This window comes from Saccopteryx leptura, chromosome 3 (assembly GCF_036850995.1).
Source record: "Saccopteryx leptura isolate mSacLep1 chromosome 3, mSacLep1_pri_phased_curated, whole genome shotgun sequence".
NCBI classification, from domain to species: Eukaryota; Metazoa; Chordata; class Mammalia; order Chiroptera; family Emballonuridae; genus Saccopteryx; species Saccopteryx leptura.
In genome coordinates, this window is record NC_089505.1 from 348,905,642 (window position 1) to 348,926,361 (window position 20,720).

The window sequence follows — 20,720 nt, forward strand, 5'->3', positions numbered from 1 at the left end:
TGGAGTTGGTAGAGGCCCAGACCAAACAGTGGGGCTGGACACAGTGCCAGTGGCACAAAAAAGAGTGCTGAATTTTTGCTGCACAAGCCTAAAAATTCAGGTTAATGCTGCACTTGAGGATTTAGAAGTCGATTCTCTGGTTATTGAGCACCTCCTGGTGAGCAAAACTCCCAAGATGCAGCGCAGAATTTACAGAGCTCACAGATTAACTCACGTGTGAGCTCTTCCTTCTGCATGGAGACTATCCTTACTGAAAAATAGAGGAATCATGCTAAATCAGAGAGGAGGGTGCACAAAGAAAAAGATATTCCAGAACAAACTGAGGAAACAAAAACTTAGGGCCTGGGAGTAAATTCAGCATTTCAACATCAAACCAAAACTGATAAAAGTAAAAAAAGAAAGAAAGAAAGAAAAAAAAAGGACAGGGGAGTTAATATATAAAATATATAATGAATTCAAATAGCTCAGTAGAAATGGACAGAGGATCTAAAAGACTTTTTTCTAAAGAAAATATGCAAATGGATAATAGGTTCATGAAAAGATGCTCAACATCACTAATCATTAGGCAAACACAAATCAAAAGCAAAAGAGATGTCACCTCAAACCTGTGAGAATGCCCATCATCAAAACAACAAGAAAAAACAAGTATTGGTCAGGGTGTGGCAAAAAGGGAACCACTGTGCTCTGTGGACGAGTATGTAAATTGGCACAGTCACTATAAGCTTCCTCAAAAATAGTGAAAAATAGAAGTATCCTATGATCCAGTAGTACCACTCCAGGGTAAATAATACGAAGGAAATAAAATCAGGATCTCAGAAAGATACCTGCATTCAGTGCATTATTATCAACAATAGCCAAAATACAGAAAGAATTTGTGTCCACCTACATAAAGATGTGAAGAAGATGTGTTTATTATATATAATGGAATGTTTTTCAGAGCAGGGAACAGAGGATTTCTTGACATGTGCAACAACATGGATGGGCCTTGAGAGCGTTATGCTAAGTGAAGTATATCAGATAGGGAAAACAAATACAGCATGACTTAAGGATTTAGAAGTCAATTTACATGTGGAATATCAAAAAGGCATACTCTTAGAAACAATGCATAGAATATTGGTTCCAGGGACTGAGGGAAGAGAGAAATGGAAAATTGCCATTCAACAAGTATAAAGTTTAAGTTATGCAAATGAGTAAGTTCTAGAAATCAGCTGTATTTTTGCCTATAGATAATACTATTGTATCGTGCACTTACAGTTTTTAAGAGTATAGATTTCATGTTAGCAGCTGTTACAATTTAAAAAATATACTAGTAAATTCTGACGAAAATTAGAACTTTAGACATACAATTTTGCAATTGAATTGAAGGAACACATCAAAATCTTTTTTTAAAATGAGCTGAATGTTCTCTTTTACAAATTCCATTAAATTTCTATATTCAAAAAAATATTTAAATATTAATATAAACTTGTTCTTAACATTTCTCAATAGCATACAATATAACATTTACCTGTATATTCAAGGTGAAATCCTGCGGCAGAAACACTGATGTCCGATTGAAAATTTAGATATAGATTGTTAGATGTACTATTCAAAAGATGAGGTATTGTTGTTCCTGAAATGACAATTGAAAAGACAGGTCATTGATCACATAATAAATACCATAATAAAGTTAAGTTAATTATTAATCATCTAATAGGTTATCACTAAAATTGTATATTAGTCAAGTATTTTCTAAGAGTTTTTTAATAGAAATATTTCTTCCACATTTCTCTTTTATGCAATTGTCCCTATCTCCAAGGAGACAGGCCTTTGAGATCACTTTAGATTGTTCCTAAAAATAGGTAAGAGCAAAGAGAGCTCATAAAGTCAGAGTAGTAAATGTGATGATACCTAAAATACATTTTGAATTTCATGTAGGCTTCAATATTCTATACACTTAATTTTAAAGTTTGCATGTGACTTTTATGGTATGTTAACTTAAGTGTTTAGAGGATATATTCATTTATTTTCCTTTACTATTATTATTTTATACCAGGTCGAGTAACTTGATGTTTCTTATACTCTGATAGCAGAGCTGGTAATTAGTACTTAAAAATCCCAGTTATTAGCTAGTGTTAGCCTTGTCTCTCAGCAACTGCATCATAATGATGTTCTTCTAAACTCCTAAAGGAAATCAATTTACTTTATTCAATTATTGTGTTGAAAATACAAAATATTTGCTTAAACCAATTACTCCTAGACTATTTGACATTGAGTAATGAAGACCCTTAAGATTACAACTCAAGCAGTTTCAAACAACAAGCATAAAAATAAGTGTCAGTTCTATGTTTTAAGATAAAGTTCAATAAATCTATCAGTTGATTGTGTCGCAGTTTTTGGTAAGTAAATATATAGTTACTCTCCTCTTACTTTGCACTACTTCGTGTACCTAAATCTGATTCTCCTGTAAAATAGATCACAATGAATTCATTATAGAACACACAACCGTCTTTTCTCTTGTTTCCTAACTTGCTCTCTTTCCATAGTGTCCTAACTAAATCACTGAAGACAGAGGTTAACAAAACTCAAAGGTCACTGGACCTGCCTTTTTTGTCCAAGGATCTAAATCTCAGTCCTCTGGCTCGGGAGTCACACCAGCTGGGTCCCAGTCTCATTCTAACATTAGCTATACAACCTTGTTCATCTTTCTCTCTCTAAGCTTCAATCATCTTTGAGGTCTGATCGAATTGTTTTTCAGGAAAGATTTCTGTCTAAATATCTAAAACATATTTTATACTTAGACCAAATCACTCCTACTCTAGATATTTCTTGTTTATTTTTCTCAGTGGTGATGCTAAAAAAAGCTGGTTACCATGCTCCATTTAAAAATCTATTAAAAACTTAAAACCATTCAGACTTATTTCAGTATATCTGAAATGTATGTTAACAGTTTAACTATGTTCATATTTTTAGAATCAAAAAGTATAATTAAAATTAATGTAAAATGTGTGGTTAAAATTAAGATAAACTTTATTTCACCTTTTATATGTTACAAGAAGCTGTTGGATTATTATTGCATAAATTATCTTTAAAAATCTTAACAAATTTTAAAAACCTTCTAGTCTTAGTACATATGTATACATTAAATTTAAACAATTCTAATTCTATTCATTTCATAGAAATAATTGTATATTCTCTTTACTGCCACTCAATAGTACCTTGTAGCTTTTCCCATGTTGTTACACAGTCTCCATAATTATTTTAATGCGGCATAACATTCTACTAGATGGATATACCATAATTACCAGGCACCCTCTAATGTTTAAATATTATTGGTTTTTTTAATGGTAAGGGGCATAGCACACATATAATTGCTAAAGCATCACTGAAAATATTATCCTTAACATAAAAGCATCAATAAACAATTACACAAATATAATAAAAAATGTAATAAGGTTTTAGACAGCAATTTCTATTTCATTACCTTTAAAGCCTTTCAAACTTCTAAATTTGTGATTTAGTTCATTGCATATAGTTTATAAAAAACAAATTAAAATCACCAAGTCAGAGTTGTAGAAAGCACTGTTTTTTTAAAAAGAGAGACTTTTAAATCAGTCAGTAAACTGTATTTTAATTAAGCTCAGCTCTCTTATTTACCTGAATAACTTCCAAGTCTGGGAGCATTGTTGTCGCCCCCATCATAGAAGTCCAGAGAATCCCAATTATGTTCTGTAGCAAAGCTGACAACTTGCACCTGTGAGACAGTAATTACTGTTAGGAACTCATCCTTCTAAGGAAAGGAATATGCTACAATCTATTTGTATACCCCCTAGATGAGAGAGCTCAAGCCTGGATCATATCATGGCAGCCCTTTATAAAACAAATTTCACAGAACTGAACTTTGCCATTATGGTGCTGGGCTACGTGAGGTGACTGTCGTAAGAAAAGCCCGTGGAGCACCTAGCGATGTTCAATATGGATATAACACTGAGTTTGTCATCACCTCAAAGCTTCCTTCTTATTCAAAGCTTTGCATTAATCTAATGTTGAGTGCTAGGATCCCAATGCATGCTTCATACAATTGGTTACCTTTTATGTTTTGGAGTGATAGGTTATTGTCACTAATTGAGCTTTCTCACTTGCTTTGGGTTTCAGAAAACAACCAGATGTGTGGTCCACAAGTGTATAGAACCTTATAATATAAATTTCCTAGGATTGTTTTGGATCCATTATATTTTTCTTTATTTGCATAACCTTTGTTCAATTTTCTTTTATTTAAAAACCCTTTCCCACCGATTGTCTTATTAGGTTAATTAAACGGCTTAAAGATGACTTATTTTGCTCGGTATCCTTCCAGAAAATATTTCAAGTTTAAAATGAACTTTCAATACATAAAACAAAATGACCATACACGAACCTTTTAATGTTATCATCCTCATGTACATTAAATATGGACATATATTTAATAGATCTCAATATAGATGACCAAAATGATACTTCATGACTGCTTTATGTACATCTTTTAGAGATTAGTTTTAGGAATGGAATCTTACTAACTAAATCACTGTGAGAGTCTGTAAGACCTCTCTGGTTTTATTTAAGGAAACAGGCATGTGTTACTTTGTTGCACTTCACCTGGCACAGCTTGGGCATTGCAGGAACCCAAGGTCCCTCATCACTGTGGGCAATATGTGGTTTTCTCTTGGTTTGTTATGTATTTTATAGTGTTGGAGGAGGGCAAGAAATAACTTTATTGAAATACGCTCACTTTATTATGCTAAAGTCAGTTATAAATGTAAACAACACATTTGCTAAGTAATTAATAACAACTGCATTCATTAAAAATGTCTTATCCACAAAAGAGTCCATCATCATTCTTCCATTCATGAATATGCGAGTGTCTCCTTTCCAGGGGTGAGTGCCCATGGCCACAGATACCCCGCCTGTGTGATGGTAATGTTCCAGGATCAGAAGAAGATCAGAATTAAAGCTGCATGATTGTAATACAATTATCACCTCCTCTAAAAAAAAGATTAGTTCTACCTGACTTTTCTTTCCCTTCAATTCAGGAAAACATTCCATTCAGTTAAAAAAAAAATTAAGAATTCATATAGGAATTGACATTTGAGATAAGCTAAATGTATTGAGAGATTTTCCACCAAAAGAAATAGAGTAAGTAAAAAATGTACAGGAGTCAAGCCATGAGGTGGATTAAGTGAACCATTAGCAATCTAATTTAGCCACAGTGAAGGGTATTTGCATAAAAGAATATATATGCAAAGTTTGAAAATTAGAGAAAAGTTAGAAAGGGTAGAGCTTAGTAGATAGATAAAAGAGACATTAGCATTAGAATGTCTGTATTTGCACCTTCCTGGTTCCCTCAAGTATGAGTTTTTCAAGAATCTTTAGAGTTTTATTGGCATGTAACCCTAGGAGAGTGGTTAACCACTCCATGCCTTAGATCAGCGATTTTCAGTGGGTGTGCAACAAGAAGTTTTAAGACACGCAGTACCTGACTATTTAATCAGGGGCACTGACCTCTTTTCCCTTAGACTGTCAAATAATAATAATAACAAAAGGATAACAGTCAATACAACAATACCTGTCTGGTATGAATCAAAATTATACTTATTTTTTTTTGTTATACTGGCAAATATATATATATATTTTTGGTGTGTCACAGAATTTTAGTGATTGGTTTATATGTGCCATGAGATGGAAAAACTGGAAAATTGCTGCCTTAGATTACTTCCATAGATCATCGAAATAAAGGTATCTGATTCATAAATTTGTTGTAACAATCAAATTCATTTTAGTTTGGGATAGTGTCCAGTGTGTATTTAGAATTAAACATATCTTAGCTAAGAGAGAGGTTGAGAGAAAAATAGAGACTATCTAGGCTGACTACCATAATAATTATGCAGAAGGAGACTTCCATGGAAGGTTTAGAAAGAGGAAAAAGGAGCACAGTCAGGACTGTGCATTAAATACAGAGCTGCACTGGGTGCAGGAAATAAATGTGAAAAGACAACCTGAACGTCTGTTGCTCTAGGGCTCGGCTGTGTGAGAAGCAATGAGAGAATAAAGTAGGCTGGAGGCAGGAATGGCAGAAAGATGTCCCCAGATATCACGTGTGTTCCTACAGGGACAGTTAACTGGATTTTTGTATCATCTGACAGCAGAAGGAAGTGAGAAAAAAAAGTTTTAAGAATAGTTCATGTTTTTCTTCCTGACTCATTAAGATCAGACTGGTGGTAAGAATAAAAATGTAGACATCTCCAGAAAAACCTACCACCTTGGTGGGAGGAAGAAAATGCATTTAATTCTGTTTTTGGATACATATGTAGAGCAGACTGAATAACGGCTAGCAAACATCAAGTTGTAATCCCTGGAGTTTGTAAACATTGCTTTATATGGAAAAATGTTCTTTCACATATGATTAAACAAAGGATCTTGAGGTAGGAAGATTATCCTGGATTATTCAGGTGGACCCTGAATGCTATCTAACCGTTCATTCTTCTGTGAAAGATGCCAATGGAGATTTGACACAGACAGGAAAGGAGAAGGCAGCAGAACCACAGAGACAGAGCTTCAAGAGATGTGACCAGATGCCCAGGAATGCAGGCAGCCCTGAAAAACTGAGAGAGGCAAGGAAAGGATTCTCCCACAGACGAGGCTGAGGGAGTGGAGCCTGGGATCCCAGCCCATTCGGCACCATGTTTTCAGCCCATTTAAGTTGATTTGGGACTTCTGCTCTCCAGTTCTGTGACAATAAATATATATTATTTTGAGCTATCAAATTCATGGCAATTTGTTACAGTAGCCCCAGAAAACTAACACAATTTGCTACTAGGATTCTGGGCAAATTATAAATGTGGAATGACATCATAAATACATAAAGGGTGCAGAAGACTCAAGTCAAATAATTGAGGACAAATTATGACCTAAGCCAAAGAAGACTCAAGCATAAGATATAAAAAGAAGGAGCAACTGATTCAGAGGTCAGAAGTACTTTGCATTAGGATGAGCTGCCCATCACAGACAGTTTTATGATGTAATAAATTTCCAATGATTGAAACCAGTAATCCCTCATACAGACATTCAAATTCCATTTTAATTTGTTTGAAATATATTACATTAATCATGGTCATTCCATAAATTGAGACAATTACATAACCGATATTTTTTTCTATGGTTCACGACATACAGATTGCTCCTTGTTTCATAACTCTGTTACTGTTGAGTGTAGCCCTTTTTGGAATTCTTCCTCCAATATACTTTACTAAAATGAACAGGCAAACAATTAAATATCCCTCTCCCCAGAAACTTCTCACATAATATTAATAAAAAATTAATCTGTTTTTTAAGGTTATTTCTAGAACATGCTCAATCAACCTAATATTTATAACTTTTTTAGCATTTCAAATATTTTTTCTCTTCTTTCTATAAGTGGTTTTCCCATTTGATCTTATATAGAATTTATTGAATATTCATAAATTTCTCATTCATACACATATTCAACCTAACAGAGTAAAATCAAAGAAGCACTACTTTAAACCTAGTATACTAGCCAAGTACTTTTTAGGTGCAGTTAGTAAAATTTCAAAAATATATATTACATATGTATATGTATATGAAACTGTTATATAATTTTGTATGACTTAGTTACATGTCTAAAATTAGCATAATTATAAGAGCTTAATGAGAAAAAAGGTGCTTAATACATTTAAAATTATAACTTCAATATGCTTCAAACACTGTAAGTTTGATAAATGCTTTGCTAAATTCAATTTGTTTTCTAAACTACAGTCATTAAACCAAAATGCTTCTTCAGTAAAAGATTACATAGTGCCATTTGTGTATGTCCAGTTTTTAACAGTATTTGACTAGGACAAGTGATAGACAACATACATTTCTCTGCAGATTTCTTTTCTTTTCTTTCTTTTTTTTTCTTTTCTTTTTTTTTTTTTTTTTTTTTACAGAGACAGAGAGTCAGAGAGAGGGATAGATAGGGATAGACAGACAGGAATGAAGAGAGATGAGAAGCACCAATTATCAGTTTTTCGTTGTGACACCTTAGTTGTTCATTGATTGCTTTCTCATATGTGCCTTGACCGTGGGGCTACAGCAGACTGGTAACCCCTTGCTCAAGCCAGTGACCTTTGGTCCAAGCTGGTAAGCTTTTGCTCAAACCAGATGAGCCCACCCTCAAGCTGGTGACCTCGGGGTCTCGAACCTGGGTCCTCCGCATCCCAGTCAGACGCTCTATCCACTGCACCATCGCCTAATCAGGCTCTGCAGATTTCTTATTAGTTCATCATATTGTGTTAAATCCTTAAAATAGTCCCATACTGCACTGATCGTGGAAGGATTCATTGGTTCATTCTCCAAATATTTACTGAGCATATACTGCCAGGCACTGTGCTATCTGCTGGAACAGGCTTGATCACTACCCTCATGAGCTTACAAGCTTACAAATAAGTAATAACAGTAAACACAATAGGTGTTATGATAAAGAAAATACAAGAATCTATGAGAGCACATAGCACAGGGACTTAATCTTGTCTCAAGTTCACGGAGGGTTTTCCACAGAAACTGTTTCTAAGTAGAGACAGGAAGAATGATTAAGAGTAAGCAGGTAGAAGGAACAACATGCACAAAGTCCCAGAGGCAAGAGAGAGTCAGGTTTTTATAAGGAACTAAAATAGTGTGAGTAGAAGAGGCGAGAAATAGAGACAGAGCACAAAGGCGTAATCAATTGTGTCAAGGAGTTAAGGCTATCGGGGACAGACGAATGAGGTATGGTAAGCAGGAAAGTGAGAGTATTAGATTTTTACTCTTATAAGTCTACTCTCTTTGTCCCAAGAGGAGTAGATTGACAGAGAATAAGAACCTGGGACAGGGATGATGGTCAGCTAATCTTAAACGGTAAAAGTCTGGATGGAGAGAGACAGACTTGCTTAGTTTTGTCTAAGACAGACCTGACACAGTTCACCGTGAAGAGCAGCAGTCAAAGAAAACTCACCAAGGTTTCTGGCTCATGCAACTGAATGGATGAAGGGCTCATTCTGAGACAGTGCACACTAGGGGAAATCTCCAATTTTGAGGAAAAAATTCATAAAGTCAGTTTTGAACAGGTTGAATTTGAGATGCCAAGGAAGAAGTTTAGCAAAAAATGTCCAGCTGGGTAGTTGGATACAGAGGGTGGGGCAAAATGAGGTTGACAGTTGTTTGTATGGATAATAATACAATTATTAATAAATAATAATATAAGAATAAGCTGTTTTGTGTGCTCACAGCTGTAAAAGAATTTATTCTTATATTATTATTTATTAATTATTCTATTATTTTCTCTACAAACAACTGTCAGTCTACTTTTCCCCACCCTGAATGGCATACAGTTTAGGGAAAAGGTCTGGGTTAGACGTTTAGATTTTGAAATCAGCATTTATTCAGTCTTTCATTAAAATAATTATTCTCTGATGATCTATTTTGAGTCAGGTTCTAGGCATCAGCATGTAATGGCAGCAGAAGGCGGGGAAGTAGACAAGGAGGTATGAGAGACTGGTGTAAGGTAAGGTGCACAAACACATTTAAAGAGCTGAAGAAGAGCCCATAATCCTAGATGTAAAAGCAGGACTATAGATACAGAAACAAATCAAAGGCCTAGAGAGTACTGGTGACAATGGAAACAAAGGGGAAAAACGTGTTTTAAGAGTGAGGGGAGAAGTCACAGGACAGAATGGTACTGACAGGATAAACAAGATGAGCGACACAATGGATTTGAGGACTAGGTCCCCAGTACACAATGGATTTGACGACTAGGTCCCCAGTGAGCACTATGCAGGTGGCTGAATTAGAGCATTGGGTGCTGAAACCATGTCAGGGATCAAAAACAGAGGATGACAAGTAGAAGGAAAATTCTGGTGTTTTTATTATTTTTAGATGAGCTAGAAATGGATAAGCTAGTGTTAATACATAAAATGCTTTAGATTAACCTTCAGTTAGATAATTCAGTAAGTGTTTCATGAAGATTCTAAAGGTAATGTCTCATTTCAGATTCTCTTTTTCTGAATTCTTTATTCCTAAAATCCTTGTTAATTTTACAATAATGAGATAAGATTGATTGGTTATCTCCAATTTTATAAATTGGCTAAAAAGTACTAGTATAGTTAACTAGAATATAAGTATAAATTTACAGTCATTTGATTTTTAATGTTTATACATTTAATGTTTTCTTATTGTGTACTGACCTATTTCACTCCTGACATGTGTTGTTATTTTTTGAATTTTCTGAAATACTGTAAGAGTATTTCAGAATTCAAATTCACATTCAAAATTTGATTCAAATTCAAACTTCGTTTTTTTTTTTCACTGAAAATTATACTTCTACTAATTTTAGTTTTAATGAATAATGTCTTGGCTACTTTTCCCATAAACTCTTAAAGGAAAACTTTATGGCTCAATTGGAGAAGTAATCCAGTTATTTTTTACAAAATACAGATTATGTAATATTTTGTGAAGCATAATTACCTTCCCTTATCAGTAAAATGCCATCAATTTATTCTGAAACAATTTCCTTGTAAAATGAAGTAACTAGTCAAATTACTCTGCCCCCCCAAAATGGTCACAATTAAAATAATATAGTAGATACTATTGATTGTGTATAGAATAATATCCCTCTTCCTTGCTAACAGAGAATGGATCTTGTTCAATTAAATGAGAGCTGAGTACATCAGAGGAGGCTGAGCCTCATGTCGGATCCAAGTACTTAATATTGACTTATTTGAGTCAAACTATAGTACATCTTTTGCTATTGTTTAGTGCATGTCTTAGGACTGGACCTTGTTGTGATTTGGATCAAGAGTGCAGGGAGAAAGTCTGGTGGAAGGTTTCTTGAAACGTTTCTTTAACCATTGTAAAGGTAAATAAGGTAGAGACATTCTGTTTGGGATACTGGATATGGCTGTGTAAAGGCTGTTATGCTTACGGTTTTTGCAGCCTTCTCATGGCCAAGAGCAAGGAAGTCCAAGGACTAAGCCACTATGCTAAGGATGGCAGGGCAGAGAGATGGAACAAATCTGTGTCAAGAATGACAAAACTGGGCCTTGGCTGGTAGCTCAGCTGGTAAGTGTCATCCTCACATACTGAGGTTGCAGTTTCAAACTCCAGTCAGGGTACATACAAAGATCAACCAACGATGGCATAATAAATAGAACAACAAATTGATGTTTCTCTCTTTCTCTCCCTTATTTTCTCTCCCTCTAAAAATTAGTAAATAAAATATTTTAAAAGTTTTAAAATATTAAAAAAAGAATGATACAACTGAACCTTTGAAATAAACAACAGTTGAGTCATTGTACCCCAATGTTATTTTTTATGTGGATCAACACATTTTTCTTATTGTTTATGCAATATTGAATTATATTTCTGTTACTTACAAGAAAAAAATAAATCAATAAGTAGCTTTCTATTAAATTCCACTATGTCAGTCGAAAGGCTATACTTTTAGCAACAATGTACGTCCTGCATATTTGAAAAGTTTAATTTCATACAATGAAAAATAGAAAAATTAAATATCCTTACTTGAATGCCAGCTCCTTCTGGCACGGTGATCTTCCATACACAGTTCAGATTGTTGTCATAAGGCTCAGGGTACCCAGGAGACAAAATCGTCCCTTTGCGCTTTGTTAAAATTCCACCACAGGGCACTAAAAGTAAAGCAGCCCAAAAGAGAAAATTAATTCTAATGCAAAAGCTTAAAATAAGACAAAAGGTCAGCGCCAACATGTTGGACAGATACTAGAATTGCAAACAACAAAATCATGCTATTTTAAAAAATTCATAAGAACAATAAAAATTACATCTCCTTATACCACAAAAACTTGACATATTAATCAGACACATTAATGGATAAACTTTTGGTTCCATATCTAAAATCATGCTATAATTAACTGAAAAATAGCATGGCATTTATAATTTACTACTAAAGAGTGCATTGACACATTCACATAAAATTTTTCTCATATTTTGATAACAATTTTTTGAAGAATTATTTTATATTTGTTACCTTTCCCTTCATGCACCTTATAAGGAGTGATGATGATAATAGTAAGAATAATGTTACAGTTATAACATTTATATAAGAGCTTACTATATGCCAGGCACTCTTGCCAGCCTTTTCCATTCAAGCCTCCCAACAATCCAATGACATATGAATAAGTATGCTCTCCATTTTGCAGCTGAGTAACTTGAGTCATGAAAGGATTAAACAACTTGTCCGATATCACACAGCTAGTAAGAGAAGGGCTGGGATTCGAAACCTGGTAGTTTGATTTCAAATTTCAGTATTCTTCAGTGGAAGGAAGATATTGAGTATGGCATGAGTTTGGTTATTGCCACAATAACTACTATATGAAAGAAGAAGTGTAGGGACCTGCTCTAAAGTAAAAAAAAAAAAAAAAGGTAGCTATCAAAGGTACTAACCCTCAAGTAAAAGTCTCATAGTACTAGTAGCATCAACTTGGTTCAGGTCATGATTTAATTTACAATTTTAAATACCGTTTGATGTCAGATATGTTCCTTAAACTCTCTATAATTCAGCTACCTTGTTTGTGGAGTAGTAATACAATTGTTTCCCAAGGCCTTATGTGAAAAATATGATACTAGAATGTACATTTAAAAAACCTTAGCATATTACTTAGAAAACGGAAATAATTAAATAAATTATATATTCTTTTACAACTATTATTATGTTAGGTACCAATGACACTGTTATCCTTGGGCATTTGTCTGGCTATAGTAGTAAAATAGCTAGACATATCTCATAATTTTTAAAAACATTAATAGTACAATATTTTGCCACTTCAAAAGCCAAATGCAAAAGCCTAGGATAATTACTCAGAGGAGTGCTGCAACTACTTTTTATAGTGTGATATTTTTAGAGAAAGTCATTTTGTTATATTTTCTTATAAATCTTATTGGGTTATACACAAATTTATGTTATATTGGTCCGAAAGAATTTTATTCTATAAATGCTCTTCCTCTCCATATTTACTGTCACTATCTTAACTCATGATTTTTCTAGGTTCCTACATTAATCACATCAATAGACTTCCCTGTGGTTAGTATATTTTCCATGTAATATAGTATCCATATTACTGTTAATTCTTTTTAAAATGAAAATTTGATTATGTTGCTTCACTGATGAAAATCCTTTAAAAAATCTCCTCATTGCCTTAATTACATAGATAAATATAGTTAATTATTAGCCTTTAATTGTATCTCCAGACTTGTAAGTACCAATAATTTCCCAATAGTTTACCATCGCAATTTTTCATCTCAGTCCAGCCTACTAAACTGATACAATCTCTTAATGCGGGGATTTACCAGCCCTGCTCTCACCTAGCCTACCCTTCATGGACATCCAATGTTAACATTACCTCTCTAATCTTTCATTTACTCCATTGTGTGTTAAGTGCTTCATAATATTCCATTGTTCACCAAGTGCTTTTCTGTACAGCTCTATCATAGCTTAGGTCACACTATGTTTTCATATTCTGTATGTGAGCCTCTTCCAATAGACTGAAGCTTGGGAGGATGAAATAATGAACCTTGTGTCTGGAACTCTGTTCACTGTAGTACCAAAACAGGAACTCTTCTACCCTATGTATTCCAGGGTTTTTTTCCAGGCTGCTCCAGTGACAAGCTATCCTCCCTTCTTCACTTTCCACTTTCTCCTCCACTCCACTTCACTGGTTTTTGTCTTCTTCAACAAGTTAAAATTACTATGTCCAAGTCACCAGAAAATTCTTGTGATGTGATTTTGCATTTTACTTAATCTATGAGTAATTATCTACCACTATTGATCATTTGGTGCACAGTAAGCCTTTCTTTGCTTGGTCCTTAGAACAACACACTCTCATGCTGATTTCTATGCCACTGGCTACAGTCTTTTTTTTTTTTTCCTTTAGCTCAATATCCGCTTTAAATGTTGTAATACTCTGTGACTTGATCCTAGGCCACCTTCTCTTTCTAACTACTGCCCCTCAAGGATAGCTTCTATTTTTATTTCGTCTATATATTATAAATACTAAATGTTTATTTCTAGCCATAACTTTCTCACAGAATTCTGCAATAATATATAATATGCCCAATAAATATCTCAACAATTAATATGGCAAAAACATTAATTTTGTAATTCTCTCCCATCCATATTATTCCCCATCTCAGTAAGTGTTACCACCATTCATCGAGTTTTTAGGCCAAAAAATTAGGTCTCAATTTTACTTTCTTACATTCAAGTTTACACTTACATCCATATATATATACATTCAATCTATCAGTAACCTGTGTCAACTCTATCTTCAAAATATATCTCAAAGGTTACAAATTCTCATCACTGACTTTGACCTTCCTATCTAAATAACCATTGCCTTTCCTCTTCACTACTGCAATAGACTTCTAATCAATCTTAATGCTTCTACTCCACCTCTCCTTACACTGGCCACTGCTATTTTTTGGAAACTAAGATCACCATACTCCCTAGCTCAATAGATTCCCACACTACTTATGTTAGGGAGAAATCAAGAGTTAAAATGTTAGCTTTAGTAATAGTAGCTTTTAGTATAATTAATAGGCTTAATGATTAATGCAACAAAAAGCTTTGTTCCAGAAACTGTGATCCTTAAAAGGGCCTACATGATGTCAGGAAGGCTGTAAGCAACCCACCTCTGTTCCCCAGGGGTCTGCAAGCATAACTTTGTGCTCCAGAGACAGAGCCCTTGGATTCCAAAACACCTTACCTACACTTTCTTCCCCTTATGAAAAAGTTGGCTTGAGATGGGATGTTAAGATGGTTTATGTACATAACCCCCTCCTTCTCAGATCTTCAGCCATCTGAATAAAGCGCCCATAGAGATTCAATCTCTTTCTCCATTTATCTGGCTGAGTGGTGACAGGCAGCTTAAAGACTGATATTTCTCATGTCACTTAGAAAAAATTCAAAATCCCCACAGACTTTAAGGCTCCATGACTTAGCCTGTGCTCTGCCTTTCCAGTCACTTCTCCAGTCAGTCACGCCACCATTCACTCTGTTCCAGATGCCTAGGGTTCTTTCTGTGGCTTGAGCAGATCAAACTGTCTCTCTCCCATACAGTCTATACATTTGCTCATCTCCCAAGCTTTTATAGAACCCCTTCATTTGTCAATATTAAATGAGATAATGCTTAATAGTGTTCTTTATACAAATGATCATAATTGCTATTTATTATTATATTTAACAACTTTTTCCTGGATGACTGGATGGATGAATAAATGAATCAATAAATGAGGGTTCAGATCCTATATAGATTTCTTTATCTATATCTTTCCCACTAAGGAAAGATGATATTTGGTGTTGTCATAGAGCCAATACAAATAAAGCAGCTGATTAAAGTCTCTTTGCCTAAGGCTAGTAAGTGGCAGGTTCAGGGACTTTTCAAAATATACCTTTCACTACATAAGTACTTATGCCTAAGGTCAAATATTGTGAGAGCTATTAGTGGCTGCAGGCGGTTATTTGAATCACAAAGTCTCAGAGGGAGTAGAGCCTGAGGTTTTATGAGACAAAAACTTTTAAGAAATTTGAAGTATAACAAGGTCAAATTTGGAAAATCAAAACTCAATCTTTAGAATATTTTTCAATTTTACATTTGTTCCAAGTCCAATGTTCTTATTAAAATATGACTGTAATTTACCTAGGAATGGCTTAATATAACAGATTTTATAAGATTTTTAAATTTTGTTTACATATTGGTTTTTAAATTTGTGTATCCCTTAACTTAGTATATGACCATTTTAACTATAAGCACAGTTTACATTTCATGTCTAATGGGGCTGTTTCCCAGTACACCATTCAATTCCAGTATATCAGTTTATGCAAAATTACTGAACATTTTATTGTGTTTTACTATGAGAGAAAAAATATGAAAGTGTTGACAGCAGTAATAAGAACTGTGAAACTGAAAACAGTTCAGTTGAGATGGAAATCATTAGGCATGTCCAAAGCTGTTTTCATTTCAATAGGATGCTCAGTTGGCTTAAACTGTTAATTGAATGAACATTCATTGAACAGTAAAGGCAGAGAAAATATGGTCATTATATATAAAATCCTGATAATAAGTTGTCAAAGATTGTATCTATACAATAAAGTATAGATAGAGAATTTTTTTCTCTCAGAATAAAAATATCCATAAAACATATAAATCTATTGTGTTTTACCTATGTTTCTCTCCTGGGGATTCTTAGGAAAGTGTGAAACTTCAGATGGTTTGTAAAGGTCTAAGCAAGCAAAGTGAGCAAGAACATCACATTATGGTAAAAGACTGAAATTAAAACGCCTGGGCCCTAGACATTGAAGAAGTTGAAGGTCAACAAAAATTAAGAAAATAAGAGTTCTTTGCTAAAATCCAATTACTGAGCCAATGTTTACTGAACACTTATTATGTGCTCAGATCCTCTCTCAGTTGAGCATAAAAATAACATGGTGGCAGGAGAGAGGAGATCAGGAGAGATTAAGAAACTCTTAAAAAACTATATAATATGCTGGGTAGTTGCTGTAAAAGAAAAGCAGGGTAAGGATATAGAGAACAAATGAAGGATGGATGGCAGAAAATTATTTTAGATAGGGCATTCAAGGAAAATGATCAGGTAGAGATTTAATGAAGTGATATAATAAATTCATAAGCAACCTCAGAGATGCACGTACCAAGGGAAGGAAATAGAAAGTTGAAAGGTCTTGAGGAAGTCAGTGTTTCATCCATTAGCAGATGTTGAAAATAAAAACTAATTAAAGGTAATGTTCTCATATCAATCTAAGATGGCTCTACACTTGATTCATATTTGAATCTTGAACACTAAGCCTTTTCTTTTTAAAAAATATTTTAAAACAATGATTTTTATTCAAAGCATTTGAAGCTAAAATATATATTGTTAAAAAATAGAACTGCAAAGTATATTTTCATTTATGCAAAAATAAGAGGTTGGTCAAAACGGTCAGACCAAAGCTGAGCCATCATCCAGTGGTCATTGAGAATCATCACCTTTCTATTTCTTGTCTCACATAGATCTCATATGTCCCCCTGTCATGTATACAATTTTCTGGATTTATACTTGTTCTATAGGATGAACAGTATTTTTTAAGTGGTATAAGGTAATATGTCCTTTACATGTGATCTTGGCATAAACAGAAGTCATCTGATACAATTTCTATCTCTAGGTATGTATTTTTAAACCAATGTAAAATAAAAGGTAGTCTGTTCTATGTATAAAGACTGTCTGTGGATGCAGTATCAAGTTTCACAAAAATACTAGAGACTTACAAAAAGATGGCTTTTTGAGAGAGAAATTGTAATGGCTCCTAAGCACATCATCATTTGCCTTTAAAGTAGAAACTGTGGCTGAGGGCAGTACCATAGCATTTACTTCTGACTTTAAATAGCAGATATAGAATTGCACAGTCTTTCTTGACTGGGAGGAGTACGTGCCCTTGCTGAGGTGAATTCATTTTTGTATGCCATGACCTTCCTTCTATTTACATGAAATTTTATCTCTGATGGCAAAAACACTGGAATTCACAAACTGACACATTTGACATACCAAAAGCTTTATAATAATCATACAGAATAGTTTCCTTCTACTTTATACAGGAATGATTTATGTTTATAGTTGAGAGTTCTTATTCTTGATTCTCCAATTCCCCAAATATCCTTTTTTCTTTTTCATTTCTTCTTCATAAAATATTCTTTTATTTTTTTTCTCCCTCTTTTCTTTAATATCAGCTCCCTTTTATTTCCTTTCCAACCTTGTCTCATCATCATACTTTTGTGGACAAAAAAATTTCCTTGGCCAATGTAATGTTTGAATTTTTTAGAGTTAGAAAACACAGAGTACAAACCATGGATAAATATATTTTCAAGGCCAATTAGAATTTTAGTCATTATTATTTTAACTTTATTTTTATTTGCTACCCCTGCAAATCTTGAAAACAAACCAAATCATGAATACATGCCTATTGTTTTAAATCTCTCCTCTTTAATTATTTGTTCTTAAATTCATCAATTACTGGAAAGAAATTGTAGACTCTAAATAGCATATTCTAATAAATAATTACTATAATTCTAAGAAAATTGTCATGTTTCCAAAGACTTTCTTAAACATTTTAAGGAAAATGTTGTATCCAAGGAACTCTAAATTATTAGATTTGGGAAGAATGACAGGAGAACATGATTCAGCCTTTTTCAAGATGCAAATTCTTCTGTGAAAGATTAATTTCACATATAATAACATAAAAATGTTATTAAATAAACCTATCATCAAATAAAAATCAATAATATCAAACCCTCTATCAACATTGCATATAAAGCTTATATTCTAGACCCAATGCCTTTAGAATCTCAAGATTCTTTGGTAGAAGATTTGGCAACAACAGAAACAACTTATTTAGAATACATACCAGCTTCCAAGGCTTTAAATATATATATTTAAAAAGAAAAGGCTTATGTGTTCAAGATTCAAATATGAATCAAGTATAGAGCCATCTTAGATTGATATGAAAACATTACCTTTAATTAGTTTTTATTTTCAACATCTGCTAATGGATGAAACACTGACTTCCTCAAGAGCTTTCAACTTTCTATTTCCTTCCCTTGGTACGTGCATCTCTGAGGTTGCTTATGAATTTATTATATCACTTCATTAAATCTCTATAGCCTTGGAAGCCATATATATATGGAAGGGGGAGGGGGAACTAGGCATGGGGATGTGGGAGTGGGGGCTGAGACTCCACACAGGGTAGGGGCAAGGAATTAAGGTCTCAAACTTGGGGAGAAGAGCAGCAGGAAGAGGAGGTCTAAATAATTTAATGGTCATAATAAACTTAAAAGAAAGTTATCTTATTCTTCCATTTTTTCAATATGGGAATCAAGAACCAGAGACTATATAAATTTCCCAGGATCATGTAATAACTCACCACCCTTAGCTTTTTTTTTCTTTTTTTTTTACAGAGACAGAGAGAGGGTAGTCAGACAGGAACGGAGAGATGAGAAGCATCAATCATTAGTTTTTTGTTGCGCGTTGTGACACCTTAGTTGTTCATTGATTGCTTTCTCATATGTGCCTTATCCGTGGGCCTTCAGCAGACCGAGTAACCCCTTGCTCGAGACAGCATCCTTGGGTCCAAGCTGACTCACCACCCTTTAGCACTATGATCAAAGCTTGAAGTGTTATCCAAAACTTAATTAACACTTATGCTGAGAACCTACTACAGATCCAAGTATTAGGATTTTATTTGGTTTTACATGTTTCTTTATAACTTTTCCCCATTAATTAAGACATTAACATAAGTATGCAAACAAGTGGTAGGCATGTATGTCCAAGGTTCAATTCCCAGTCAGGGCACACAGGAGAGGTGATCATCTGCTTCTCTACCCCTCCCTCTCCTCCTTCTTTCTCTTTTTCTCTCTCTCTTTCCCTCCTGCAGCTATGGCTCGATTAGAGCAAGTTGGCCCTGGGTGCTGAGGATGGCTCATGGCCTCTCTTCAGGTACTAAAAATAACTCAGTTGCCAGCATGGTCCCAGATGGGCAGATCATCAGCCCCAGACAGGGGTCACTGGGTAGATCCCCATGGAGATACATGTGAGACCGTGAGAGTCTGTCTATCTCCCCTCTTCTCACTTGAAAAAGAAAAAAAAAAGGAATTCATAGAATTTCATTCCAATATTTTTTATATGTAGGTACTTTAACACTCTAACTGGAGAAATAGATGGATTATTTTTAATTTAGATTTTTTATTTATTCATTTTAGAGAGGAGTGGGGGGAGGAACAGGAAGCATCAAATCTCATATGTGCCTTGATCAGGCAAGCCCTGGGTTTTGAACCAGCAAACTCAGTGTTCCAGGTTGATGCTTTATCCACTGCACCACCATAGTGGGATTGTTTTCAATTATATTTAAAGATTAATTTATCTAGTTTGTTAGTTTCTATATCCCATCATATTAATCTATTTTTATAATAATTACCTTGAAGGAATTTTTATTACATATATGTAACTAAGTGAAAACAATTACTTCTATTATGTATTATTACCTTTTATTATACAACTTTGATATTTTATATCAAAACCTACATAAATAAACTACTAGTGACACAGACATTATGTAAATAATTACTGGGAAATGTGAGGCAGAAATAGTGATTGATTTCTTATGTTTATGGAGAAATATTTTAAAAGCCATTTTGAGGCTGAAAAGATTTATTATAATTATATGTTTCTCTTCAATTATTAAACTGATTTAACACAATGTAATTTTGATTTATGCATATTGCTTGACTAATTTTATCAAGGACATATAAGACTATTTCTTTCAGCTCATGGTTCCTTAGTTTAGGATAATTTATTACTATTTCATAAGAATGTGCAGTCAACATGTATTGAGGCTCAGACAGAGAAGCTTTATCTCTTCTGTCTTTGTCTGAGAGTATAAAGGTATGCAAAGAAGAAGAGCTGTTTGTTCCATTAACTGTCACTCTATGCTAGGTACAAAATAGGAGGGACATCAAGTCCAAATGATTTATTCTCCTTCACTTGTTGATTGTCAAAAAATGTATTTTAATAGGTAAAAATTCTACATTATAAAAATGGTGTAGAAATCTAATTATAAATTTAACAAAACTAGCGTATAAGTCAAAACATAAAGCAGT

General features: G+C 34.0%; 1 protein-coding gene across 3 annotated transcripts in view; it reads right to left on the reverse strand.

Moving 5' to 3' along the window:
• The window catches only part of CSMD3 (CUB and Sushi multiple domains 3), a 1,231,016-nt gene that overhangs the window by 156,226 nt on the left and 1,054,070 nt on the right, over nucleotides 1–20,720 (reverse strand). For all 3 annotated transcript variants that reach the window (XM_066379371.1, XM_066379370.1, XM_066379369.1), the window contains 3 exons: nucleotides 11,566–11,690; nucleotides 3,637–3,733; nucleotides 1,508–1,612 (listed from right to left, as the gene is read on the reverse strand). In XM_066379371.1, the coding sequence (XP_066235468.1) occupies nucleotides 1,508–1,612; nucleotides 3,637–3,733; nucleotides 11,566–11,690 (327 nt within the window). The remainder of the gene's footprint in view (nucleotides 1–1,507; nucleotides 1,613–3,636; nucleotides 3,734–11,565; nucleotides 11,691–20,720) is intronic.